The 22,374-nt window shown below is 38.5% G+C and overlaps 1 protein-coding gene across 8 annotated transcripts; it reads right to left on the minus strand.

Annotated features, from left to right (window-relative positions):
* Window positions 1–200: 200 nt before the first annotated feature.
* Window positions 201–21,881, minus strand: LOC145212462 (uncharacterized). 8 transcript variants are annotated; one of them, XM_080080586.1, is made up of 13 exons: window positions 10,411–11,192; window positions 9,650–10,030; window positions 8,958–9,158; window positions 8,121–8,258; window positions 7,957–8,010; window positions 7,457–7,549; window positions 5,603–5,660; window positions 4,952–4,999; window positions 4,323–4,488; window positions 3,790–3,919; window positions 3,033–3,257; window positions 2,581–2,633; window positions 201–1,216 (listed from the first exon to the last, which is right to left on the minus strand). In XM_080080586.1, the coding sequence occupies exons 1-12, from the start codon at window positions 10,540–10,542 to the stop codon at window positions 2,604–2,606; spliced, it is 1,656 nt and encodes a 551-aa protein (XP_079936712.1). In that variant the 5' UTR covers window positions 10,543–11,192; the 3' UTR covers window positions 201–1,216; window positions 2,581–2,603. The 8 variants fall into 8 exon arrangements, with proteins under 8 accessions (XP_079936712.1, XP_079936716.1, XP_079936711.1 ...); XM_080080590.1 differs by lacking the exons at window positions 2,581–2,633; window positions 10,411–11,192 and adding an exon at window positions 21,744–21,881; XM_080080585.1 differs by lacking the exon at window positions 2,581–2,633 and having other exon boundaries at window positions 3,033–3,254; window positions 10,411–11,193.
* Between the last annotated feature and the right edge of the window lie 493 nt (window positions 21,882–22,374).

Here is a 22,374-nt window from a genome sequence, read left to right on the forward strand (position 1 = left end):
TACCTTTAATGGGCCTGTACTTGGCAAATGATCATGTCATCATCAGTGATATGACGGCCACATTAGTTATGGCATGAGCATTTGCCGAAACGTTTGAACAATAAAACATGTCGCCTTTTACGTCTGTTTGGGGCCGTTATTTTCACCATTAAAGGAAAGATTAACTCCGCAACAATCCCCATTATGAAGAGATAGACACGTTTGTGATGTTTGTGAATCGTGTATTGGAAAGGACAAAGGCGCAATATTCATAATACAACACGACTGCACAAAACCACGGTAGTAAAAAGTTGTGTTTGTGACGAAATAATGTGTGGAAACAATGGGCACTTTGTCAGGGAGGGTTCGAACATTATTGCATCATAACGCGACGATAATCACTGCCGAAAAAATTCGCGTTCAAGCTGGGACGGGAAAAAAACTGCAAAAGTCCCGTGAAAAGTGTGGAGTACCGCAAGGGACTTTTTCGGGCCACTTTCTAACATACACGACTTGCAAAAAAAGACAAAAGAATTTAAGTAAGTTTCGAAAAACGGGTGGATCAATATAGATCATGACAATTAACATGTAAAAGTTACCCAAAGCAAAGTCGTGTATGTAATAGCGACCTCTAGCGTTGAGTGTGAAATTATAAAAATCTAAACCTTGTTAGAAACGTGGCAGTGACGTAGTTTGCACGAAGCCCGTTAGCAGCTCCTGAGTGATGCTGGGGGGGGGGAGATGCTGCAGCGGCCCGCTAAAATCGGCGCGACTTCACTATTACGTCATAATCATTATAAACATTTCATCGTAGCGCGATACTGCTTGGGAAACGTAAAAGGCGCGAAAAAAAGGCGGGAAAATAAAATGCGAAGTAGAGAAGGGTGCGACTGCGAGGAAAGGGGGGAAATAAAATATATACTGCATTTGCAACCGCTAGATGGCGTGCCGACAAACAGGGGAGGAACCATTCCGTTAATCGGGGCTGGACGGAGTAAAATCTACTGGAAAACCCGCTTGGAACCGGTTCTAAGTTCCGAATCCATTTAAGTAAGAAAATGTCTTAATGCGAAGCGAATCTAAGTACAGAATCCGCTGTAGTCGCGTAAAAGTCGGCGATTCGAATCCAATCCGACCTGCTATTCCTGCTTTGGGTATATTATCCGGGTTGGAACCGGATCCAACATCCGCTTTAGTATGGTGTGAAGCGGTATCCCCTTGCATGTGCCAGTGTGGTCTGCAATACAAAGTTTCGGGTTACCTAGTTGTTTCGTGTCACAGATGTTTAAGCTGGTGCGGTCCATGCAGTCACACTGCAAACCACAGTGGTGGGAATTTTCACCACATAAACCCATATTTGTGGTCACATGCTGGCATGCAACCTTCACCCGGGTCGCCGGGGGGATCGGGTAATCCCCGGGTGTGGAGGGGGTTCGGGTTATCCCCGGGTGTGGAGGGGGTTCGGGTTATCCCCGGCTGTGGAGGGGGGCTCAAAACCCCAGGATAATGGCAAGGCACGATCCCGGGGTTGAAATGGGGTTTCGATCTTGATTGGGGTAAAAACTTTCCCATCAGTGGTTAAGGTGAGGGTCCTGCACTTCTGCAAAGGGGGAGCGGGGTTAACCCCCTGTATTAGGGTTTGGATAAGGGGTCGACAACCGGATTTTCGGCTTCATTGTGCAACAAACGACTTCATATTTTCATTATTTCGAAACTTCGTGGTTTTCTAATGAATGAAATTCCCGAAGAGAGCAAGGGGAATCCCCGAATTACGGAAGCGCTTACCTTGGGAAATCCCCTACATAGCTTTCACCTGAAAAGTTACGGCGACCACAGTTTGAGAACCACTGCCCTATTGCCTGCACCTTCACCACTGCATGCCGCTAACACAACATCATCAAAATGGAGTTGTGATGTCATCAGTATTGACGTCACACACACACAAACGCACACACTTACAGCTGATGACGTGTTTTATCTCAGTTAGTCCAAGCAACAACAGTTAGCCGGAAGTTGGCGACCGGATATGGCGTACATACATGCATCGCGCGGGTTCAATACGTGAATATTACGTCACAATAGCATTTGTTACATGCTCGAATTGCTACGCGGGGCACTGAACAAAATTTGGTGTTTCAGGACTTTATGACGAAATACTTGTGTGCATGGCAACGTTTCAAAGCTCATTGTTTTGATTATTGGTGATGAAAAGCATCGCAATAAAGTTGAAAGTTAACATTATATGATTACGTTCTGTTGTGCGAAGTGTGTCGCGGAAGGGAATTCTAGTTCTCTATTGCGCTGCATGATTACAAAGTTTGAGAAGCACTGATACACGGGACGATAGCAGGGTGCCTTGTTCTGGAGATGCCCCCCCCCCCCCCCCCTTCATACGACCCAACCCAACCTCCAGGGGGTGAATTACGACACAAACTTCCGCGTACGAGATCCAGCAGCCAATCACATTACGCCACGTCATCATGCATTCGCCTTCCCATCAACAGTTGTGAAAATAAGCGATACACAAAATATCGGAATCATGTTTTTGATTCTTTGCAGCCTTAATGTCGGGCATGCCAGCATGCTACCATGTGAACTTACCAATAGGGGACTGACACGTGGCGTTAGACAACTGGCGCAAGTGGCACGGCTGACTATGCATAACAAATCAACGGTTTAACATCGGTTGAAACAAACTAATTGAAGCGGGTTCGTCGACGAGGTGTGCGCACTGAACCGTTACAAACATTTAAAACAAACAGAGAAAAAAGGTTTTGAGAGATTATTTCACGGTTCATTGCGCAAACCTCGGTCAAAACCCGCTTGAAAATGTAAAAAAACTTTTTAAGTAAAATACACAGAACTAATAATGTAACAATTTTCTATTTTTATAAACATTATGCTGGGAATTGTAAATATTTTAGTCGTATTGTCTGATTAAATTAATGCGTTAAGTCAAACCGAGACTCTCAAATGTTAAAAAACGAATAATTGAATTAAACTTTACGGCAGCATCCATGCTTATACACGTGGATAGATGACATGCGACTCACCCCGTAGGCACTGGGTGTTAGCGCCGCCTGCTGGTAGGGGTCCAACAATTGAGCGCCTGCTGCAGCATAAGCTATCTGCTGAGGAGCTGCGGTCATTGCACCTGCTGCGGTGTAAGTTATACCGGACTGTAGTTGGGCTGCGGCCTGAGTAGACTGGATGACACGAGGTATAGCGTACGCCGTGGCAGCTCCTGGTTGGCCAGCTGCAGCTAACGCCCCACCCTGCTGTAAATAAGTAATGTGAATGATGAAATATGCAAAGCTGGGATCGACAGATTGAAAGCGGGGAGGTGACGTATTGCTTGTCTTAATTTTAAGTGGGGCGGGATTAAGGAGACGAAATATACGACAAGGAAGCCTGTCACCTAACAAAATTCCTCATGTGACTTTAAAACTGGTGGTGCTTAAAACACTGCTTTGGCACTGTCATCGAGATTGAACACATTTTAATTAGAGGTGGGATTCAGCTGGTTCGCACTGGTTAAATAGAACCGTCTCACGAAATTTTATGAGATCAGCGAATCGGTTAGCATTACTGGTTACTGTCAATGGACTTTTTTGCAACACAACCGGCTGAAAAATATTACATTTGTGATAGAACTGGGTGACAAAAAATTTGAATCCCACCACTGATTTTAATGTATGTGACTTGTCAATATGAAGCAGAGAGTTGTAAAGTTAAAGTCGGAATTGTCGTTTTTTGTCATTAAATCAACAAACATGAATAAAGTGTTGTCTGTATATGGCAGAAACTCACCCAAACAAACTGCTGCCCCTGTACAGATTGTGTGAGCGCACTTAAATCGTATCCAACCGGTTGTGCGGTGTAAGCAGCAGCTGCAGCAGTTTGTTGTTGCTGGTAAATCGCGTTCGGGTCGTACAGAACTCTGCGAATAAAACCGGGTAAGTAACTGGGATTAAGTGGGTGCCATCTTAGGCGTTCTTGGCTTGCCAAGGGACTTTTAACACTAAAATTAGCCTGGTTAGGATTTCTCATCTAACCAGATGCGACACCGGATATTGTAAGTTAGGATTTTAAGTTATTTGTGTTTTCACTTTCAGTTTAAATTGTGACACTAGGATAACTTATGAATTGTCTTTTTGCATTAATTCGTTATTTTAAAGGTAATTGAGAATACTAATAGGTTTTAAACTTCTGCCATCTACCTCTTGCGAAGAAAAGTTGCTGTATTCCAGTGTTAAACGCGGATAATATTTAATAGGGTCAAAACCATGCAAGGCATTTAACAAAAATACCATTATGACGTAACAACAGCTTAATTCACTTACGGAATCAGGCCATTGTTGGTTTGAATGGCCATTTGCGGCGCTGGAGAGGCAGCTGCTGCCAGGGTCGGTTGTCGGAGGACAATACTTCTGCCTCTGCCACGTGCAAGTGCTAGTTGCCGGTTTGCTGCGGCTGCCAAAGGGTTGAGTTGTAACCCTGCTGCTGCTGCTATAATATTACATGTACTCGTTTATTCAGTGTATGAGACAGAAATGTTGGTGAAACAATATTTGAAATGCATTCGCATATACATGAGACATGCATTAAATAAACACATGCAGTTTATATTGGGGGGTTTGCACTGCAGGCAAATGTTTCAAAATTACTCCTATATTAAAATCATTACTCAAATATTGATTGTTTAAGTTTATAATCTGAGTTAAGTGATACAAATAAAGATACCTAATGCAATATCACATCCAACTGCTTGAACATTTACATCTTAAATAAAATTCTGTTATACTTGCTGAATGAAACTTGGATTAAATTTAAAACTGGATAAAATTGCACAGATTTAGACTTTTTTGAAATCATAAACTCATAAAAAAACCATAAACCAATGTTGCATCGATATGTCATGCAAAGAAACACAGTGATCATGCAAACAACAGTGTACCATGCAAACACGTACCCATAGGGTCATATAGATTAGCCGTCACCAAATGAGGTAATTTCACTCCTAAACATGAAGCACACAATTGCAAATCGATAAAACCTGATTTGCCCAAAAATTTTCAGTGTTGTCTTGGTTACGCTTTTTGCAGCAAAAGTTTTTTTTTAGCAAAAGAAAAATAAGTGAAATTGACAAAAAAATTTGTGGTAGGGGTGTTAGTTGTTGTTTGTTGAATAGAAAAGATTTTCGAGACAAAAACTTTGTTTCATGATTTTTCACGCATTAATTTGAATTACAAGTTTGGTTGTAGAAATCTTTCACACTGGACAACACCAATTTACACCAGAAAAACACGTTAGTGCTAAAATCATAATTGCAAAAATATTCATTGCACAAATACACAAACTAGCGGGTGATATTACTGGTCTGAGAACTATGAGAAGAAAACACCAATAAATACTTTATACATCTGAGCCAAGCTTGTTTTAAGGCTTACTTTCTAATTTCTAAACCACATTCACTGTCTGTGTTGGCAATTCATTGCAAACAAAACCACATTCATGCATTTTAAATTTGTTTGTGACAAAACAAAGGGCTGCATTACTTTAAACAACAACCACCATCCATTATGATGTCACAGATGCATGCAGCAAGCAGGTGAGATCTTACCGTTAAGAATTGGAGCTGCAGGTTTCTTGGTCTGTACTCGTGCTGTGGCGTCGTTAACCTGTGTAACCATAGCAACAAGCCAACAATTACTAACATGCAAAATTGAGAAGTACGCATGATTTCAAAACACAAAAGGTACAACTGAGAAGTTTGACGTCGACCGAACATGCCAGGTTTGCCTGAATGCTATGAGCAGGATATGTTTAACCGACAAATTATGTTGTGATAATCATTATCAGTTATACAGTCTGATCAATCATTGTTTCATGCTGTAGCTTTGTTAAGCCTTGCTCTATAATACAGCATTGTAATGTGAGCCAAACCAGCTAAGTTGATGTGTTATAAAATCTATTCCATCAACAACTATCTATAACACAACAGCCCATGGGGTAGACATTATATAAAGTGGAGGATAAATTTTAAAGCCATATTCTCCTGCATTTTATTCAAAGAAACCAACAATAAAAAAACAGCTAAAAACAAAATATCTAAATCTCCTTTTGAACTAATTTAGGGAAACTTTGAAACTCATTGTGATCTCATAACGTTTTTGAGGCAAATATCTGCGCATAAATCGGAATTTTTACAAATTGAGAAAGCATTAAGATATTTTGCCCAGCAGCAATTACTATGTAACAAATCTATTTTGTTAAAAACACTAAATTTCTTTACACTTTAATACTTTTGGGTAGTAAATGGTGAAAAAAAAAACATGTTTAAAAAACCACCGATAAGGTTTCTGTGTGACTTCAATACATTTCAGTTAGTGGATTTAAATCAAAATATAGGTTTGTGTTTTACAACAAACGTTGACATTGCGTAACACACACTTCCATGCAAAGTATTTTCATCTAAACATCATCAGCTAGTGAAATAAATGGACTGCGTGCAAATTACCACCGGCCAAATAAATTACGCTCAAAAGTGATTTGTTCAGATCAACAAATCCTGTTTGCTTCATGCCTCAGCGACCGTGGCTACTCGTAAACGAATCGCGATCGACACAGATGTATGCAAATGAACTGATCAAGTAAACATTAATAAAACCCATGCGAGCTCCAAGAGGTTTCAAAGGAAAGCAGAGAAGTATTGAAGAGTTGAAAGTTTTAAATAGATTTGTTTGTTTGAAAAATGAAATAAAGTTTTACTGGAAAAAATAAAGGCCCAAATAGACGTGAAAAGCAACATGCTTTACATACTCATATAACTGATGATGGGATGAGCATTTGCCGAAACGTTTAAAAAATGAAGCATGTCGCTTTTTACATTTTTTGGGTTATTATTTTCACCATAAGGTATCAGCATATAGTGTTCCGAAATATAGTTTTTTTTACAAATTTAATTAGTTTAAAATTTGAACTGGACGACATTTTAGGTTAATATAAATAATGGAGATTTAATCCACAAACAGTCAAGTAAACCTAATTAAATTTGGTCTAAGTAGATTTTGTGCTATAACATTAGGAGGAATTTGAAAAAGTAAAAGATAGAGGCAAGTTGAAGAGAAATTAGATTTATCAACATAAACCAGGCATAGAAATCACACAATTCCTGCACGACCGAACACAGCCAAGTATACGTTGCGGTGATTATAACAAGACAAATCGGAAACAACTTGTCACCTTTTACTTAGCGCAGTTAAATTGCCATGCCTAACTGTGAATCAACTTACCAGCAACATGAACCAAGTTCCATCTGACCGACAATAAATATTGACACAGAATAATAAAATTGCTCACAGCATGACATGTTTACACCCTTCACTATCTGCGTTAATGTAATTTGTCCAATATTTTATACTTTTGTCCAGCAATAAAAGTTTATTTGTCAGAAAGTATTATTTATGGGGTTCACCTCAATCTTTCGACCCTCGACAATTGTTCCATGGAGTCCTTTCTTTGCTTTTTCAGCTTCCTCTTTTGTTTCAAATGTTATAAACCCAAAACCCTGTTAAAAAAACATTTTGTCAATAATCCGAATTGCTACAATGTTCAATTTGTGACTTTCTAACTAAAATGTGGCCTTTACACTGATGAAGGCGACCTGTATATGGCGTACAAACATGGGAATAAAAATATATTTGCCAGAAGAGCTCTATAAACTTGATATTATACCTGGTTGCAATAGCTTATATAATAGGTTTTACAAATTTTATCGAACAGTGATAGTGTTTCAGTTGGGAAGCGGAAATTTGATCAGTAAAGTTTCCTTTGAGTAGGAGTCACAAATGAGTTCCTTCGAGTGGGAGTCACAAGTGAGTTTCAGACACAATTCATTTTAACATCAAGTTTTTATCGAATGACTATCAATGCAATTTTCAGTAAACTTACAAACAATCACTTCACTGAACTAACCTTGGATCCCCTTTCATTAAAAATAATTTCAACATCCGCAATGTTTCCATATTTCTGTAAAAATATCATTATTTAGTTCAAGATTATTTCAAAAAATATATAGGGTAAATAAAGTTTAACACAAATAAAATGTTGTAAAAAAAACAATATCTTATGTGACTCACTCCGAACATTTGTCTCAAATCTGGGTCTCGGAATCGGAAGGGAATATTCGAAACATGGAGTCGTTTTTGTGTCGCTGCTTTATTTGCTTCTGCTGCTGCTTCTGCGGCTGTTTGTGCAACTGATGAAGCCGGATCCGTCTGTCAATGGAAAAAAATCATATGAAGACCAAGTGGGTTTTATTGAAATGGGCGGCTTGAAGCTAGTGACAAACACATGGATCTGGATAAGGTAAATCATAATTGTGCCAAAAAAGGGGTTAGAAAACACAATAATACAAACAAATTGGTCCTGAAAGGATGCTACAATTTTCAAACTTTTAGAACACATATTATTGTTTACCATAAAATTCATTTTATTTTAAATATACAACTTCATGAACCAACAAGACACAAGCACACAAGAAACTTTTTTCTGCGTTTGACACAAACAAGATGTAAGTTTTAGTAAAGAGTGGAACCAATACTCATTAAATATTCATGATATTGATCCATTACAAAGCTGACTTGGTCACACAAGTAATTTTGCTTGCTAAACAAAAAAGGCATAAATGCTCCACATATGTATGGGTGTATCCAGTGGTGGGATTTAGCCGGTACCGGTTATATAGAACCGTCTTACGAAATTTTATGAGATCAGCGAACCAGTTAGCATTACTGGTTACTGTCAATTGACTTTTTGTAACAGAACCGGCTGAAAAATATGACTTTGTGATAGAACCGGTTGACAAAAAATGTAAATCTCACCACTGGATGTATTCTACATTACAATACAACTGAACCAAACACATTGAATTACACAAACTTTATCAACTGATGCTGATGCTAGTGTCAACTCACAGCAGTTTGTGGTCCCAAGCTGGTTGATGTGATGGCCGACTGCAAACCCAAAGTTTGTGCTCCATTGGGAAGTGCTTGTGCTGTTGTCGTGCCAACCATGCCGTTAGCTGCCACCTGGCTCGGGTCGACCATGAAGATTTGTTGGGGCGTTACAGAATAAGGTACGGACGTCGAGTTGCCTCCTTCACCCACTGAACTTGCCTGTGAAAAGTTAAGTGTTTCTTAGTAGAGGTTTATGGGGGCTGAAGGATATTAAGATTGTTTTGACCACTAACATACAATAAAAGAGAATTAGTTGCAATGGGTTTGTAACTACTGTAGAGGTATAAAGAGGTTGCATTTATCGCATGAAGTTTGTTAAAAAAGTGTATAACATTGCTTTGTGCACTGGCATACAATAAAAGAGCAAGGGTTACAATTAGTGGTGGGATACAGCCGGTTCTGTATAACCGTCACACAAAATTGTATGAGATCAGCGAACCGGTTAGCATTACTGGTTACTGTTAATGGACTTTTTTGTAATAGAACCAGCTGAAAAATATGACTTTTGTGATGGAACCAGCTGACAAAAAATGTGTATCCCACCACTGGTTACAATTTGTACCCAACAACTCCACAAATGAGAAAACAAACATAAAGCCATAATCACAACTGGCATTTTTGTTTTGCATCAAATATGTTTGTAACTTTACCTGTGCTTGAGCTTGAGCTTGAGCTTGAGCCTGAGCTTGTGCCTGAGCTTGAGCGATGTCAGCAGCTGTATTTGGGAGGACGTAGGCTTGAGGGAACATCCCTGCATGTTGAGGTAACATTCCTATTTCCATTTTGGGTGCAACGAACGGCATCTGGGCAGCCACACCCGGTACACTTGCCCCATCAGTTTTACTGGCAGCTGCTTGTATGTATGATAGTTGTGTTGGTCCCGATTCGCTCGATGCAGCAACCTGGTTCTGCATGAAATCGGTCGACGTTGTACCGCTGCTACTAATACTTTGATCGTTGATGAAAGTCGTAGTTGTTGTGCTTCCGCTCGGGAGAGGAACAGGGCCACTAGAGGCGCTGCTACTTGGTTCCTGGAAGATAAAAAAGACAAAGTTCAGCACTGAGTATTGTTTTTGCTTTTTTTGTGTGTTTGAGGTGTTGGTGTGTTTTGTGTGATGATCGAAAGTTGAAATGCTTTAGATTTGTTTTATAACTTTTTGTTCTAACATTTCTTTGAACCTAAACTCATGTTGTCATCTAAAGAGGTGCACACTCATGCAAACCGTTAAGTAGTTGTTGTGTCTACAAACAACTGGAAAGCAAGTATGTTCACATTTCAACTTGGAATAAAGATGAAACTAAATTGACATTTTCACCAAAATCCAGAACAAAACCTACTGGAACTCAACACATGACTTCAGTTCAAAAAATGTTTTGAGTCACAATAGAAGAGAAAACAGTTATTTTTTACCACAGTTTGCCCTGGCACAGTTTGACCAGGTTGCAGAGTGTAAGGCATCGCTATTGGAAGATGCTGCTGGTTTGGGTCGAGACGGATATTTGTTGCAACTTGCCAGTCGTATGCTGCCTGCGAAGCTATCATAATGCAGCAAAAGCACAAGGAGGTATTCAGCTAGCTCCCGTGAATAGATGCCTCCGGGCAGTTAAGGATGGACAGAAGGTTTAACTACAGCAATAGTTTGACAAATAATTCTTTGATGTTTTATCAGATAACAATCTACCTGCGACAAAACGGCCCAAGATAAGAAACCTGACCTTTACCACTTTGCTACTAAATATCACAATAGCGCTGGAAAAACTTGTATAAACTGACCTTTACTTTGTTTAAAACGGCAAATTGTTTTCGTTGTCAGCTTCAAGCGTCCAAATAAGACGTCAAAACTTCAAAAGCAAACACTTCCAACTTTTCTTGGTTAAGTAAATAAATCTAGTTACTACATCTGTTTTCACTACAGTAACGCCTCTAACTGCATTGACTATGAAACTGACTGATAGACCGGGTAAAGTGACTGTAAGTCTGACATCGGTGGACTCCGTCACTTTGTCGATGAAGTAACAAGTCAACGAACTTCAGGACCAAATGAGTCTGTAGCATTGAAACGATTGGATGCGAATATAAACCTGGTATGAAACTGTGAATGTTGTCACCTTTTAAACTTCACACTGCGCTCACACCAACACCAACAACAGCGGCTTGTCTGGCGAAAAAAAAGCCAAGTCTACCACAAAAAGTAGACGAGATATTCAGCGCGTAAACGCAAAAAAAACTCTCCAAACCTAGGGTATCTGTATAAGCTATTGCTGCCAGGCATAATATCAAGTTTATAGAGCTCTTCTGGCAATTGTATTTTTATTCCGACGTTACGACGTCCTATACAGGTCGCCTTTATCAAGGTAGCTAACACTGTATAAGACGTCGAAACGCCGGAATAAAAATACTTGCCAGTAGAGCTCTATTAACTAGGGTAGCTATGTAAGTGTACAGCGTTTCACAAACTTCGCAAACTGCTATTGTCACCCTGACAGTTTATAAAACTAAACACAGACCGTTGCAATATTTCCCGGTAACAGAGCGCCATTAGTAGTTTGCACTAATGCTTGTTTTGGTAGCAGTCATTTCATCGTCCAAACATCGACCCCGCAAGCACATCAAGCAGCTTTACCTGCCCTTGTTACATGTAGACATGTACAAATCAGCTGACATGATTCCCGCATCAAATCTTATCGAAAACATCAATGGATTACGTCAGAGCGCTTACTCACAGGGGTCAATGACTTACGTTTTTGCGGTGCACGCCTCAAGCGGGTTCACAAACGAGCTTTGTGCATTCATGTGTAATTCTTTGCTAATATTGAAAACAAACTTGATCCCAAACCAATTTGACTGTTTTGAAAGGCAAATGGTTTGAAAAGTTACAATGACCGCTATTTTCGTTCATTGAAAGCGAATTTAAATGGTTTAAATAATTCAGATTTACTTTTAACTGGGATGTTTTATTATTAAAGAATTTTGTTCAATAAAAAAATTCACACAAACTTTGATTTTTTTTAGCAAAACCGACCAATATAAGTTTGCAGGCCAACGTTTACAAATTATGTCTTCAGCTCCAGCGATCGAAACAGACGGTACTTGCAGTCATAAAACGACGCCGAGTCCCCTGACAAAGAAACGGGGCTAACTTAATTACGTGACGGTGTAGAGGCAGCTGCTGTCTTGCCTAACAACTGGTGAGCGACAATTCCACTGGGGCGGGAATTGTGACACACAAGCGAAAACTTCAACCGTCCTTTCTTTTTAATTATGACGTAATAAGGCGCGATAGTTGCTTTCGAACGTCGTTTAAAAACGAAAAAAAATTGTGCAAATTTAAATACCATATTATGCAGGAATTAGTAAATAAACCTCCAAGCAGTTTATAAAACTTAGCGGGGTAGTTTATACAAAGAAAATACGGTGTTTAAAAAGTTTACAACGCCTTAAATAAACACAGTGTTACAAAATACATATTACTAACATCACATTTAGCTGATAACACTAACTTTGAGCCAAGAAAAGCAACTGAATCTCCCGTTCTTGTAAACATCCAACCAACACTTCCAATTCTCCACAGGTTGCAGACTAATACACTGTCTGAAACTGAACTTACACAAAGCGATTGTTCACAAACAACAACCAGATTCCACAACACCTGTACACGTAACAAACCACATTTATGACATCACTGAAGCGTTTTATCAGGCAACAAAAACGCGCACAAATAGCCTGAAGACTTTTTGCAGCTCATATATATTTCAGCATCAAAAATATCACAAACAAAAGTTCCCACTATCGCCCGCGCATGTTACAGCGCGCTGATGATTAAGCGCAGTACATCGGAAATGATGCTCTATTTATCTAACAAGCGTCACAATATAACTTCACATGTAACAATACAAAATAAATTGATAACAATCACGCCCCTGTGTCGTAACACTGTGTGACAAACTAGTTGTGCGCGCTTTCATATTTGCAACTAGTTTCAACTGCACAAGTTTATACGACCCGAAAGTTTACAAGCCTTCAGGTTCGGTCACTTCACAAATCAAACCACATGAGCTCAAAGAGGCATCTGGCGACTTGTTTATGACACAATAATACGCACTGTGACGACATAACGTGCACTTATAAACCTGACAGTTACGACGTAGGTATGTGTTGAAATGACATCTCACAAAACAAAAGCGCAACCCTTCAACAAACTAATGATTTAATACAAGTTGAGATGCGAAAAAATATGTAGAGCCTAACTGCAATTGTGGACGATTTTAAACAAAAAAAACTTCGCACAATAATTTGCACAGTCATAGCAGTCAGTCAACTTCGAAGTTAAAAGAGAGGTAAAAAAATAATCCGCAAGCATTTCGCGTCAATACCGCGGCGCCCCAAGTCGAAAAATCGAAGGATCAATTTAATTAATCGCACGAGGTTCGAGGGATCGAAGTGAATCAGATTTCAACCTTCACCTGACAAACACCGTAAATATATATTCTAGGTGAACCAACATAGAACAAAAACACACGACCTGTGCGCCAGTGAGACGGGTGGACGCGTTTTATCGTAGAACCTCTGAATTATTCATGTCGCGTTTAAACAATTGCTCAACGCGCGATGCAACATTCCAAAGTCGTTTGTTACAAAACAATTTTCGACTTAAACCTACGCTGACATTCTCAGTTGTTTCGCTATAATTGTTTTGTAACAATTCAAACAATCACCTTGTTCTAATCGAGTTGTTCATATGACGTCATAATTATCATTACAATTATACAAACAATCAGTAGATAATTGCGACAAAAAAGTTTCGAAACGTCTGATGTTTATTTCTGGTTTATAAGATCGGACAAACCCGCTTATGAAACTAATTCTGACAAAAGCGACGCTTCAAATGGAAAACAGAAGGCATTATTTCAGAAAAGCTTTTCCAGATCACAGTTACAAAGCAGAAATCAAACATAATGGTTGTTAGAGAACAAATATATTCCACTAGTTTTCCAGTGACACTAATTTTAGCGACGCACGAATTTAGCGAAGCTTGCCATTATCTGGATGTCTCGCTGATAATATTCTGAGTGCTTCAAACTGACGAACAACAGGTTTCCACCACTGAGCTATCTGCCAGGCTCCCGTGGGACAACATACACTTCACTGCACCAAGTATTTATTGAAGAAACCTCCTCCGTTCCAACGTCCCATGAGAGCAAGGTATAATCCCGGCAGCCTTCGTTTTTTTCGGCCCTGGCATAAAGCAACATATAGGCCGTCACGCCCCAGCGAACACAGCTACTGTGATGCAACAATCCTCACAATACCACGTGACTGAGCATTAGTGCGTTCATCGATTCGCGCAAAGTCGTTCGAGATTATATTATTACGTCACATGATATTAATAATGGAACGACTTTTTATCCTTCAGCCTCCGCAATACGAGCACGAAACTTTCCATTATTATGACGTAATAAAGTTGAATTGTTACCACACAAAACTTTTAGCCTCAAGGGGGTTGGAGAATTTATACGGGACAGATCTCGAACAAGAAACTCCAGTTTTTATCACAAATTTTCCGTATCCCCAAAATAATACATAATTGACTCTAAAACTAGCAACAAACATAGCATTATCTCATGATAACATTCAATTGTGATGTCATTGTGGTCGTTCTTTTGTGACGTCATTATGATCGTCTTTTTACAAACATTAGCAACAAACACAACATAAGGAAAAAATACGAAGGTTTTAGACAAATGTATTACTCACAGCGGGAAACAATACCTCGAAGAACGAATACCGCCCTCTTGTGGTCACAAATCATTAAAAGAGCTGACACTAAGTGTCGCCCACACGCCCCTTTTACAAAAAGGCGCGCATTAAAACGTGCCCATACAAAAGATAAATGAAATAGAGACCTAAACCGGTAAAATTTCAGATCACAAATTAAGTAAATGTTAACTAGTATATCATCACATAAAGCGATCGAAGAACACTGAACTGACGTTGTCTATAAATTATTTGAAACAAAGCAATGGTACAGACTTATGTGATATGTCTGGTTAGTTTATCCAATCCCGTATTGGCTGCGACAGGTGCAGTGCTGGTTAAGTGCAGTGTGCGGATGTTATCACTGCTGACATGTTGTTGTTTTATAGCAAGCTGCTCGACACACAGATTTAATACTTCCCCCGTGCGTGCTGCGTTGTCACGAAGTATGAAGTTACGCCATAACCAGACTAAACCAACTAAAACCACATCTACATGTCAGCTTAGATTTTGCCACAAAACGCTTCACTAACACAAAGATTCAATTATACAAGCTTTTGCTCAAATATACAAGATTGAAACTTTAAAGAAAACACGTTTGTAGCACACAACTTGTGGTTTGTGCTCGAAACCCAGTACAAATCTTTTATAAAGTTGGCAATTTCAGGCAAACTCTTTGACATTCGCGTCGTTTCGCTTCACAAATCTGGTTGAATCACAAGCAACTGATACAAGTGAGAAACAACGTCTTATCCTAACGTTGGGAGATTATTGTAAAGTCAACCCCGAATAGTTTCACCCCAACCCATGTCACGCATAGCATATTGTGCGTTTGGACAACATGACATAGAGTGAAAACTAACCAGTGATAAGAGATCTATGAAACAATTAGGGATTTCAAGGATTCCACCAAAATTACGCGGCTCGAAAACACGTCCAACATAAACCCAAACCAACATCGTGTAGTTTTAAGCAAAACACAACAATACAAGTTGGTTTGGCACAAAACAACCCATGATTTGCGCATGAAATTCTATACTTCGCCTAAAACAGGGGTTCCCAAACTTTTTTGGTCTGTGGCCGAAATGTTTATTGAATAGCGATTCATGGCCCACCACGTGCTGTAAATTTGGGCACAAACAAAAAAATGACTCAAAAACAGGCGAAAGTTTCTACCAAATTATTTTTAATGAGATACATGCTCCTGAAATTTGGTTACAAGATTCGGAATTCTTAGCAAAAATTACGTTTTTCAAAACAAAGCGCATAATATCTACAGTATAACAAAACAGTAGAATCTGTTCAAATGGCTCTGTGGCCCATTGAAAATGTCTTGGTGGCCCACTACTGGGCCATGGCCCACAGTTTGGGAACCACTGGCCTAAAACAATACGTTTCGTGGTTTTACAGGATTAAACAAAACCGCAACAAATGAATTGGTGACCAGCAGTTAATATTTACAGCAGGCGTGGCGTGTTGGCGTGTTGTGTCATTCAGCCACAACATTTGACATTATAAACCGCAGTGACCAGCATCAGCAGTATATGCTGGTGTAAAACCCCCAGTATTATCTCGTCTTTACTCAAAGCAACGAAGCTTGAAATTCCAACTCTCAGAAAGCTATTACCGTTCGCCTCTGGCATCAACAAGTTATGGTTGAACGGTTATGACTACAAACGCGCCCATGGCTAATATGGCGAGGTTTTTAGTTGGACAACAAGTCAGCACTATCCTATGTACAGACCGACTTAAGACTACATACAAAATAGCGAACAAGCGTTTCGTCCACCAGGTTGCATATTTAACAAATTTGTCGTTCAACTGGTGTGATGCTAAACAAAATACTAGTTGTTGTTTCAAGAATATCATTCATTGCTCTGAAGAAGCCGTGACGTTCTGGTGGGCGAAACGCAGTGCCGGATTAACCATTAGGCAAAGTAGGCACGTGCCTACAGGCCAGTCAAAAATACAGGCCACTTTACAACAACGATCTTTGTGACAATGATTTGGCAACCCTGATTTTCGGGCCACTTATAAAATGTGCCTACAGGCCAGCAGACCCTTAATCCGGCACTGGCGAAACGTCAGCAAAAATACAAGTTCTTGAAACAACAACTAGTGTTTTGTTTAGCATTACACCAGTTGACGACAAATTTGTTAAATTAGACAACATAACACGGCTATGGCTAGTATTTTAACACGTCATATTATGGGCCAAGGTTTCTGTAGTGTTGGACGTTCAATATTTGCAATGATTTTCAACACCAACATGTGAAGTGTTTGCGCCGATACAAAGTCACATCCTAATATCGGTCACAGCTTCCCGACCAACAAGTGAACGTTATTGAGGTTTGAATGGAAGGAAGTCAAAATCAAATAGAGTAGGAAGCGAGTTATGCGGTGACGTTGGGATGGTCAAACATGAAAAGCGCGGCTTGTGAGACGGGTTTGTTTGATCAGCACTTCAACCCTAGCATACAAGGCTCCACACAGCTATGGTGCTTCACAACAACATAGTCTGCTGGTTGGCAGCCATAGTAGTCCCATCGAACAATCGTGCTCGGACAGGAATTTATCAAATTATCAACAAAGCAATTTGAAGAAAAGTTTTGTGCGCAATTTAAAGTCCAGATTTTTTCCACATGTATTTTCAATTATATTTCACACATACCACAGACATGCAGTTTATGTCCACTATTAATTTGCACAGTTTTTTTTATAAAACGGTGTACTCACTCACACATTTTCACACACACACACACACACACACACACACACACACACACACACACACACACACACACACACACACACACACATAGCCGCAAATTGGTAGGGGCTTTAAAAAGGTTTAATTTCACTACTTTTTTTGTAATACACTATTTTTTTCATTAACAATGTTTAACAGTCAAACTTAAAATTCTTAGTACCATTTAACGCAGGGGTTCATTAAAGGTTATGCGGCCCGCAGAGACGTTTGGATTTCAAAAGTACTGGGAAACGAGTCCAATTATTACATATTTTTGAGCTGATTAATGCGCCTGATGCTAGTTTTTTGCGATCTGGCAAAATGTGGGTAGAATCAAAAACGAATTATACTTGTAGTTAGGAATATTTGGTAAGAAACAAAGCAAAGTCTTTGTGTTAGTCACATGTGCGGCCCGCGATCCAATTTTGACATTTATAATTGGCCCTACAGTAACAAAGGTTGCCCACCCCTGATTTAATGGGTTATTTAAGGTGTGAAATATTAAGTATGTGTTCTCTTTAAAATAGGGCTCCATGAATGGGGTAAAAAAGTTGCTGTTCCAAAAAAATTTGATTTGCACAAATAACTTAAAGCAGTGGTCGAAACAGAATGCAATTACTGGTGTTTATAACAAGTAACTTTAATACATATTTATTAAATTTTAGCAAAAAAAATATAAGTTCTATGACACTACCCCAGTATAAATCCTACTTCAGAGTACAATTGTTGACAGCCAAACTCAACGAATTAAATTTGGTTTTTGACAAGTTTTGACAACTATCATTTAAGCTGTGGAGTATAAAATATGCATTTGCTTCGAAACAGGGCTCCATAAATGGGCAAAAAAAGTTGATGCTTTACAAGTTCCATGACACTACCCGAGTACAAATCCATTAAAATTACGGAGGTTGTAACTGTGATTTTGTGGGTTTAAACTTACTCAACTTTATTCAAATCATAAACACAAGCAACATATTTGTCACAAAACCAAACCCAGGAAGGAATCCACGCAACTAATACGTGACGGACGCTGTCATGCCATTGATATAAATATACTTCCCATCAGTTGAATGTCAACTTTCTGCTGGACTTTTAACAGCATCCAGCTTAATGTGGGTTTAAAACTGTCACGAAATGACTGAAAACACCATTAGGCACACTCATAATGTAACAAATCAGGCATAAATTGTGTGACAGCAAGTTCCTTTATGAAGCAAAAGAAACATTAGTTTTAAGTCCCATTGAATATATCAACATTATATCTCGCATTTACTTTTAGCTTATGATTGGAAGCAAAAGAAACATTAGTTTCAAGTCCCATTGAATATATCAACATTATATCTCGCATTTACTTTTAGCTTATGATTGGAAGCAAAAGAAACATTAGTTTCAAGTCCCATTGAATATATCAACATTATATCTCACATTTACTTTTAGCTTATGATTGCTAAAACCTTTTTTTTCACAAAAATGTTTGTAACTTACATTTGTTCAACAAAATGATAATAAACTGGTAAACAATAATCGTAACTATACATAAAAAACTATTTTTGACTGGAATAGATAGGTTTGGTTGTGAATAGTAAAGAATTAAATATGGATTTAACAATTTTGGCATGTTAACTTTTGCTAATCAAATTTGATTGGATTAAGAGTGTTTCACCAAAATCCATTACAAATAAAAAGTTTAGATGGAAATTGACAACCCAGGAAACATTTTGATGACACGAAAGTAAATATTTGTTTCCGAGTCCAAGCTGGATTGGGTTTACAAAAGGTGTGCCCGCAAACAAACTCGCTTCCTTCAAACACATTTTTCAACTCTAATAAATTAGTCGCGACATTTACTTTTTCAAAATCCATTAAATTTCAAGATAAAGTGGCAAAAACCCTTTACAGGAAACATATTAAACACTTGGACAAGGTTTTAACAAAACTGGGTGCAGCAAGCCAACTAAAATCTAGATTTTTAAAATGGGATCCTGAAACCAAGTAAACCTTTGCCTATACAAGCAAGCAAGTGATAATATTAACATCATTTGGCAACAATTATAAGTTTAAAGTTACAACTGACTTTACAAACAGGCTGAATCCACAATAAGCTTTAGATCATAAAAATTCGCCCTTTAAAATAGAAAAAAAAAACAAGTAGTTAGAAACTGTTGCATTAAAGCCAGAATTTTTTCAACTGTTACATAAGATTTAGGGTTACCACCATTCAATGGTTTGTCCACATTGTGCTTCACTGAAAAGGTTTCAGCTTCCCTCCATTCACAGAGGGATTAAGTCAACCGACACACAAGCACATTAAGTTCCTTATCACAACAATATCTGGGCACAGCAAAAGGTTTGTTCCCAACTAAGTCAAAGAAAACATCCATAGTATAACTTTAAACATAACTGCATGTTTAGCTACTAATTCCACAATATAAAGATATTGTTAGATCATTCTTGTATGAAGACCCTATTCCAGCTAAATAGTAATATTTGAATTGTTTTGTGTTGTGGTGTGGTAATGTATCGGTTTGTATTTGTGATACTTGTGGTATTTATGGGTAGTATGAGATGTGTTGTCAACATATAATTTGGCCTACTTTTAAACAACGGTTTAAATTAATTAAAAACAAACACACATATAACAATGTCTTAATAAATTGGTTTAGTGTTTAACACAACTACAAAAACATATTAAACTTGCAAAAGTGCTTGACATATATAATGTTGCAATGTAATTAAAAAGAATTTCACAAAATCAAAGTTTTTGTGATACAACTTGGCAACAATAAATTGTAACCAGATGGTTAAAGCCATTCATAGATTTGAAAAAAACAACATAGTTTTGTTATAAGTGTCTGTCCACCACTGCAGTTAAGCTTACACCCCACTATCATTGCAGGCACCTCAATTGTCTGCTAAACACTTGTGCCGCTAAATCACAAACAACATGCTTAAGTCTAGGCTTTAACACAGGGGATGCTTCAATTAGCTGGATACACAAGGCATGCAAAAAGTGCAGGTCTCTATCAACAACAACAACTCCAATTCTGCATCACACTTTCACTCTTGTTTCATGCAGGTTAACCTTGGAATAAAAACAATCTCGAGTGAATTTGAGGCGTGTTTCCTCAAAAAAACTGCTTAGTAGAGAGTTAACACGGTTTGGTTTCTTTTAAGGTCCAATAAACAAGTGTAACTTGGTTAATAGCTTGATGTACGCTATGTTGGAGGTGACAATTCTTTGGTACAAGTAAAAATACAGGCATGCTTGATGAAATCAAATGAAATTGCTACCAACATTGCTGAAGCTTTTAATGTTTTCTACTGCTATGCACTCGTCCAATGACAAATCAGAAGCTTTTTCTTCCGTCGTCTCTAAATCCCGGGGTTTGAGACAAAAATCAAATTGTTAATTAGTGAATTAACTCAGTACATTCAGGATCAAGCGTAGTGATGCAAAAAATAAGAAACCCCGAGCGTGCAATTTCAGCCCTTGTTGCATCATTACGCAAGGCAGTAAAAAGTAGAAGGGTGATCTAAGTGTGACGTTACTCACTCAAGATGCAGCCCAAACCAGATAAACACAGACCAAAAGCCAACCACAAAATAAATTAAACAAGTTAGTACAATACAAACACATGAAGATTGGTTATATTGGCGAAGAACCATTCAAAAGGAAAGCCCGAGCTTTGACAGAAAATTTGCTGGCAACTACCACAAAAATGAGGCAAATGTAATAAATGAGTTCAAATTGCATTCCACGTAATGATCAATAAGAGAGATGGGTGACACAGACAAAACAGTTTCAAGCATATTTTTCTGTGTGTCTGTGCCAAAAACTTTACCTCAATTGCATTTTTTCCATGACTGCTTTCTGCACCAGCAAGAAGATAAAAGTACTAACTCTGAAAGCAACTGTTAAGATATTAGGAGGTTAACGTTACTCTATCATAACTCTATCATTTTGGTTTCAAAGCTGGTCTAAAACCCAGTTTTAATTGTTTTAGGCAAATGGTTATGAAAAGCCATTTTACATCACTGTCTTGAGGTTAAATAATGCGGAATAATTTTTGGTGCACAAATATTACTTATTCTATTTTTTTGTACTGTAATATTTTGAGAGTAACTATATAACAATTCCCAGTTAGTTTTTGGGGCCAAAGCTAATTGTTACCTTTAGGTGATATTTTAGCAGTTTGTAAGAATTTGTGAATCTTTTAAAAGTATAAAATGTGTTACTTACCTCTTTTATGTTTGTCATTCAACAATCTTGCTCTTCTAACTGTTTGTCAATGAAAGTTCCGTTAACAAGAATGGCGAGGAATGCGAAAAATGTGCAACAATACCTTGAGTAGTTACCTACGAAACAATCTAAAAAGAAACACAAAAACATAAATTTCGTTTTATTATGGTTTGTTAACCAACTTAATACACTTTAAAACCGAGCACCAAATAACTTAACAAGCTACCACAAAAATCTTCACATCTTCACATCAACCCAACAGGAAACACAATCACGCAATCTGGCACTCTGCTGCCGCTAGTGAAACCCTTTGTTGTATCGATGACGTCATCATGTAGTAAACATCCGTGTGGCCGCGCCAAAGAGCACTTGATACTTTATAGTGCGGCGCATTAGTGCCCTATGGCAGTGGCGTAGGCAGCCAAAAATTTTGGGAGGGGCCAAATAATTTGTGGTCTTATACAACTTTTTGTTAACGCGCGGCGTGCTTTTACCAAACAGGCGACTTGCCGAACGGTGGTTCGACAGGGCAGCCAAACGCTTTATTGATTTATTCCATGTCTGCATAATTATAAAAAGCATGGATTTCGGCTTACAATTTGGTGACAAAAGTCATTTTTAGTAATTTATA

The sequence above is a fragment of the Phallusia mammillata genome, chromosome 2 (assembly GCF_965637545.1).
Source record: "Phallusia mammillata chromosome 2, kaPhaMamm4.hap1.1, whole genome shotgun sequence".
NCBI classification, from domain to species: Eukaryota; Metazoa; Chordata; class Ascidiacea; order Phlebobranchia; family Ascidiidae; genus Phallusia; species Phallusia mammillata.